This window comes from Haemaphysalis longicornis, unplaced genomic scaffold (assembly GCF_048455015.1).
Source record: "Haemaphysalis longicornis isolate Haplotype H1 unplaced genomic scaffold, Haemaphysalis longicornis Haplotype H1 scaffold_11, whole genome shotgun sequence".
Classification (NCBI taxonomy): Eukaryota; Metazoa; Arthropoda; class Arachnida; order Ixodida; family Ixodidae; genus Haemaphysalis; species Haemaphysalis longicornis.
The window spans coordinates 116,447,556-116,454,293 of record NW_027526214.1 but is presented as its reverse complement, the minus strand read 5'-3'; the positions used below and the strand labels follow the sequence as shown (position 1 = coordinate 116,454,293).

Here is a 6,738-nt window from a genome sequence, read left to right as displayed (position 1 = left end):
TTCTGGGCAAAGACAAACACTCGTAGCCTGGTATTTCAACCGTTTCGCCATCTTTGAGCCAAGTCTCGGTTACTGCAATAATGTCGTAAACAAACGAGTGTTGGGACAGAAATACAACAAGCTGGTCAACATTTTTACGGATGCTACGAATATTACAATTCAGTACGGACAGGTTATCTCGTTCAAGCCATGATTTTTCAATTTCCGTAAAGCTAAAAGACATCAGCTTAGACGACCTGAGCTAGGTCTTCTGCACTTTTAATGTGAAGCACTCGAGATTTTTCAGCCTTTCGCATCAGTATTTTGCCGTCTCGCACCCATGTGAACTTCCAGTTTTTTTCTTTTTTCGCTTTCAAGGCTTTACCCAGAAGGATCTTGTTTGCCGGGCATAGGTGATCATTGATGTATATCGGGTCATTACCTTCGAAGCCAAGTGCAGAAACATTTAGCCTTTGTTTTTTTGCAGCAGTAAGAAGTTTATCTCGGGATGCTCGTGACGCAAACTTGGCAATGATGTTCTGCTGCTCCGCATTTTTAGTTGGCACTCGATGAACTATTTCAATATCGGTTTCTTCGATTTCAGCGTTCACACAGACAGAAATGGTTTTTACGGTGGCGATAAGGTCTTCCCCTTCGACCATCGGAACCCCTTTTATCTCAACATTGCTTCGGCGGCTGTACTGCTGTAAATCAACTACTTCTTGTCTGACCCCTTTCAGCTCGCTGAAGAGACGGTCGTTTGCACTTTTCAGTTCATGATTATCAGCTTTGAGCGTCGTAAGTTCTTTGTTAACTTCCGCCATGTTAGTCTTGAACTCCTCAAATTTTTCGTTTATGAAGTCCATTGATTGCTTGACCGCCTTGAGCTCAGTTACGAACACATCTGACAACTCTTTTTTTAGTTCTTCGTGTTTCACATCTAGTCGAGCAGACAGGTCAGCCAACGCCTTTCCCAGTTCCTTTATCGTTGACATACTGACAACCATTCACGGAGCAATCCAGGAAACACTGTCAAGCTACTACAAAAAGCAGCGCGTAGCATTCAGTACATACCTGCATGAAAAGGAACAGGCACTTAACAGCTGCTCGATCGTGCGGTTGCCTGGATTGCTCCGGAATGATGACGCCCCGGCGCCGATCCGATGCTTATATAGTCGAGGTGTCCACCTCCTTTTGGCCAGGGCAGCGCAGGCGCAGTGTCCGTCAGACGAACGAAAGCCCAGCGCTGACGCGTGCCTCGATGTAGCACGATGATGCGACGGCAAGTCGTCGTCCGAAGCCTCAGACCAGCAGCACTCCGCCGACGAAGTACTGCATGAAAAGGAACAGGCACTTAACAGCTGCTCGATCGTGCGGTTGCCTGGATTGCTCCGGAATGATGACGCCCCGGCGCCGATCCGATGCTTATATAGTCGAGGTGTCCACCTCCTTTTGGCCAGGGCAGCGCAGGCGCAGTGTCCGTCAGACGAACGAAAGCCCAGCGCTGACGCGTGCCTCGATGTAGCACGATGATGCGACGGCAAGTCGTCGTCCGAAGCCTCAGACCAGCAGCACTCCGCCGACGAAGTACTGCATGAAAAGGAACAGGCACTTAACAGCTGCTCGATCGTGCGGTTGCCTGGATTGCTCCGGAATGATTGCTCCGGAATGTGGGGGGCCCACCGCCATAGCGGGTTGGGGACAGAATTTATGGGCAAATCTGACAGCCACTGGAAGCTTTGAACGTTCTCTTCAAAGCCCTGTTCAACTTGTCGCTGCTGAAGAAGCGAATAAATGACACTTACCGCTTTTTAATGCCGCCCGGACGTCTGATATCCACGCGCGGCACGGAGCAACAGCGTGAGACTGCGACGTCGTCTGCTCGCCCCACAGTCCCCAAAAATGCCCGCCAGCTGGTGCCTCGATCATCAGAAAATGGCCGACCCAGCAAAAGTCAAGTCTATACAAGTTATCGATGCCGGGTAGCGCAAGCAGTGGTTGGCGGTGGATGTTGACTCTTCCCGACATACAAAATAATTTTCCTGATTTTTAATTTTACTTGTCCCTGTGGCTGTTGACCAGGGTTGTTTTGGTGGATACGCGGGCTTTTTTTCCAGGCATTGCGAGCCACAGGGTGTCAACCAAGCCACGTTTTAAAGATGGCCTAGTCCAATGCCACAAGCACGATTGATTCATCTGAAGCACCGGATTAGGGTTTTTGAATTGTAAAGAACTTGAGTAGTTGATAAAGTGGGAACTTTATTCTACGACACAGCCATCTCCGAACACTGGTCCAAGGACCAACGATGAAGATGGCCAGTCCAGAAGAAGACGAAGTGTTCCTCGAAGTGTTTGGTGAGTGCAATAATGTGGAAATAGAATAAATGAGTTTTCACGCTTCGGAGATTCATGCTTACAGTATTGCCGCCCTTCAAAACTGAACTTGGCGTTACTAAGTAGCATGTGTTCGCTGTAGCTACACGCGAATCCCGACACGGAAACCAATATTTGTACAGCCCTGAAGAGCTCACGACACAACTCCGAATTTTTACTTATGGAGTGAGTGCACATAATGATCTTACGATGCTCTGATTGCCTGGTTTAAATGTTCTCCCTCAAACCCTTCCCTTTGACTACAATACCGTTAGTGCCGTTCTAGCATTCGGGATGAATTTTTGCAGTTTACAAATGACTAACTAGTGCTGATCAGCGGGAAGCCCTTTTCATCAGCCCCTTATGATTTTATTCATCCAAACCTTCAATGTGATACCCCACACACTCTGCGGAATTTATTTGAATTTTACCCTAACTCATGACCTACCATGACTATCGCATGAGGATAATGGCGAAGCATCTCTAATTTCTCCGAAGTGATTCCCTTCATCAAGACTTTCAATTTATTACCCCTTAACCCATGGCGACCACATTTTGATTTTTAATCACAATTATGACCAATCATGACTATGTCATAATTTTAACCAGAAACCATTTTTTTTCTCCACGCGAGTCTCCGCACCGAGATCTTCAATTCGGCGCGGGGGAACACACTAGCGATATCCCAGTGAATTTTAAACCATTGTATGATTCAGCATTAATATGTCATTATTACTACCACGATATATTTATCAACTTTCCATCGTTATTTCTGTAATCGAAACATTTATTTTCAGATCCCATACGCCTAACGGTAATCTATATGAAGTCCAACCTTTAAAATGACTCACAATAACCAAGTCATGATTATGACCACGAAGCATTTTTTGTTTGTTCCACGTGATGCCCCTCCTCAAGACCTTCAGTTTTATACCCCACATGCCGTATCACCACATCACTTTGAATAATTTTACCCCAATCTGTTGCTATCCTTGAGTCCCGTGTTACACGATTCGCCATTTTCGAAGCTTTCTGGTAATATTTCTCTTTTTAATTTTGTAAAAGTAGGTTTGATGAATTATCCACATTTACACTTTTATAATGACTACAGGGTGAACTTCTGTGATATCCGCATTTTTGTAGAAATGCAGGGCGTTACGCGATCATGGCCAGGGGAGGGGGCTACAGGGCAAGAAATACCACGCAAAGGCAAAGGCATATCCATGAATGCCTCGCACTTCAGAGATTAGGGGGGGAGTTCGCTTTGACACAAGGCCTTTTTTCAGGATGCAGAGCAAGAATGCATGGAACCGTAATCCTAAACAACTTCGACGTGAATGAATTGAGCAGTGAGTGCACGTCCCCTCGCACACTCGCCCAATCTTGTTTGTTTCGCCCCAGGGCCCCAGCACACCATCGAGTCTGGAGTGCCTCTGTCATTACAACGAACACGGAGCCTACATCAATGGTTTGGTATCAAATATATATGGACCCGCAACCCGCACTTATCATCATGGCCCGCTGGTATAGCTGTATTAAATCTGCAACAAAAAATGTTGCCAACCTCACAGGAGTTGCGGTGTCATGCAGTATCGAATGGAGGAGTTTGAGCTCATGTATGTGCACCCGTAATGTTTTTGCCACACGTCAATTTTAAATCTCAGAATGCTAATAAATTCAGAGTCCATCTGAGCCTGACTGAGCCTGACTGAGCCTGACGTCAGAGTTGTGACTTCGTTTGAGTTATAAAATCATTTGGAGTTTTCAGTCTGTTTTGAGTTCTGAGTTCATTTGGAGTTTTGCATACATTTTGAGGTTTGAGTCCACTTTGAGTTTTGAGTACATTTTGCGTACTGAGTACGTTTTCAATTGAGTACACTTTGACTACTGAGTACATTTTGAGTTTGAGTAAATTTTGAGTTTTGAGTACATTTAGAGTACTGAGTTCATTTCGAGTTTGTGTACATTTTGCGTTTTAGTACATTTTCAGCTTTGAGTACATTTTGAGTCTGTGCACATTTGGAATTCTGAGAACATTTTGAGTTTGAGTACATTCTGAGTTTTGAGTACATTTGGAGTTCAAGTACATTTTGAGTTTTCAGTACTGAGTACATCTTGAGTATCGAGTACATTTTTAGTTTTATTACATTTTTAGTTTGAATATATTTTGAGTTCTGAGTACATTTTGAGTTTTGAGTCCGAGTGGGTTCTGTGTTTTGCGCTCACTGTGAGTTTGAGTTTGAATGAGCGCAGATATGCTGCTCAGGTTTGTGTCTGAGTTTGAGTGAGTGCTGATTCGATAAGAAACGTGAGTGAGTTTCAGTGAGCCGCGCTAACTATGCCGAGGTATGTTTAATGGAGAAATTCGTCTCACACCATCGTTCATCGACGACGTACATTTACAGAATATCCGCGATGGAATTGTTCAGGTGATTATTGAGCCCCTTTGTTTGGGGGTGGTAGCTGTGGCATACAATCTGTGTGGCTGTATTGTACGACAATTTGCATAAATGAGATCCATAGTGAAAGCCATCACGCGGTCTGGTTAGCATTGCAGGGGCTCCATGTGGCAGCATAACTAGGTGGATATAGAAATTTCCGGCTTCTTGCGCAGTCTCCTTCGAAAGAGCTGTGCTCTCTGTATAGCGTGTGATGTAGTTTGTAGCTCCGACAATGCAGTTGTTTTCAGCTAGTAAAGTAGACAAAAGGTCCAGAAGTATGTTGGAAATACTTACTCGACAACATACTCGGCAAAGGTCGAGTATGTTGGAAATACTATGATTAACTGGCGATCGGCAGAAAACGTCCACGACGATGGCTTGGTAAGCTAGTTGGTCTGGCGCACGCAGAGAGAACACAGGAGAAGCGCTGATGGAATTAACGTTCACAAGTATGGCTTGGTGGGCATGTTTTGTTAGTACGTGCACCGAGGGTTCGTGCGGAGGTTTTGATGTTCATCTCAGGGGCCGTCCTGTATTGTCACGCAGAACACTCAAGGCGTTCTGCAGGGTGTAATGTTCTGGATTCCTGCAATGCGTACTTCTTACAGGTCATCGAACCCTTCATTATACACACACGTTGAGCACCCTGCTGACCATTCCAGGAAAAGCACAAGCACGGGAAGGTGGCTACGCACAGTACCGTTCGATACTATATCAATGGACGCGACAAATATGTCTTGTGCGCAATGAAGCACCGCATAGATGTGTTCTGCCGCTCCGGTAAATCACTCTGCTCCGACTGCCGAGAATCCCATCTTACACGTGAACTTGCGTGCACCCCTGCCAGCAAGCTGTACTAAACCTCATGCGTTTGTAAGTACAGACTACCCAGGCCGTTTCTTCACATCTATCCAAGCAGTCACACAATTCGTTGAAGTCCGGAACAAGGCGATCTTGTCTACTGTTGCATGCCATAGTTTTTCTTGACAGTCGCAGCGACAAACCTGCATGCAATCACTCCTCCAAACAACTGAAATTCACTTTTTTATCCCCACTTTCCAATATTGTGGTATCCCTCTGCTAGCCAAATGCATCATCTGCTTTCAAACCCGCAATAATGACACCCTCCCAAAATTGAAGCAACAAATCTCAAAATATTTCCGGGTAACAGCTATCAAAATCTTCCCCCCTGCAAAACCTCATCCTTTCTTCGCAAACTAGCTGGAAGAAAGAGTCATTGCCCTATTTTTATATCCAAATAATTCTGTGTTCAAAGCAACTGTATGCCCTCGTTAATTAGAAGCTCTGAACCATCTCACCATTGTGGTGGTACGGCAGTGATAGAGCAGAAATAATTCAATTGTCTCGGTGTCCGAACAGGCCTCATCCGAAGTCTAATTTGAGCTTTTTTCAATTTGCGAAGTCAGTCGACGGGGAACAGCTTAGATGCATTAATACATAATATCTTGGACATTGAGTGGATTTGTAAGACCACCTACGAGTGTCTAGGCAATTGCAACAACAAACGCTTTTCAGCTTTGCGCAATATTTTGTTCTGATTTTTGGTGCACTTCGAGATCGAACAATGGGAACTTCATTGTAAGGGTGGGCAGTTCTGCGTAGTCAACTTGCTTAATCTCGCAGAGTTGTACAGATTAGGCATGCGTCGAAGCGTCCGTTGTGGACCATATGGACGTTTATTTCGGACTTGGGTAGGCCGCAGGCTAGGGTCGCGTGGTGAGGCTTAACACTCGGAATGTTATGACCTACTGCGAGGCTTTGTGTTTTTCCCTTAAAGCGGAATTACCCCTTAACGATAGGCAATTTCCTCAACGAGGGCTTCTGATGATGATGATGATGATAATAATAATTGTGTTGAATTGCGCAGGGGCTTCTAAGCCAAACAGCACCACAACAAGGGTGTGTTAATGTGGCAGGTGAGGTA

At 45.2% G+C, this 6,738-nt stretch overlaps 1 protein-coding gene across 1 annotated transcript; it reads right to left on the bottom strand.

Annotated features, from left to right (window-relative positions):
- Window positions 1-227: 227 nt before the first annotated feature.
- LOC144160768 (uncharacterized) lies at window positions 228-845 on the bottom strand. Its single transcript, XM_077691942.1, has one exon. It carries the CDS (start codon window positions 843-845, stop codon window positions 228-230), a length of 618 nt encoding a protein of 205 aa, XP_077548068.1.
- Window positions 846-6,738: the final 5,893 nt, after the last annotated feature.

Excerpts from the sequence above, each read along its gene's own strand:
- LOC144160768 (XM_077691942.1), bottom strand. The coding sequence starts at position 845 with ATGGACTTCATAAACGAAAAATTTGAGGAGTTCAAGACTAACATGGCG.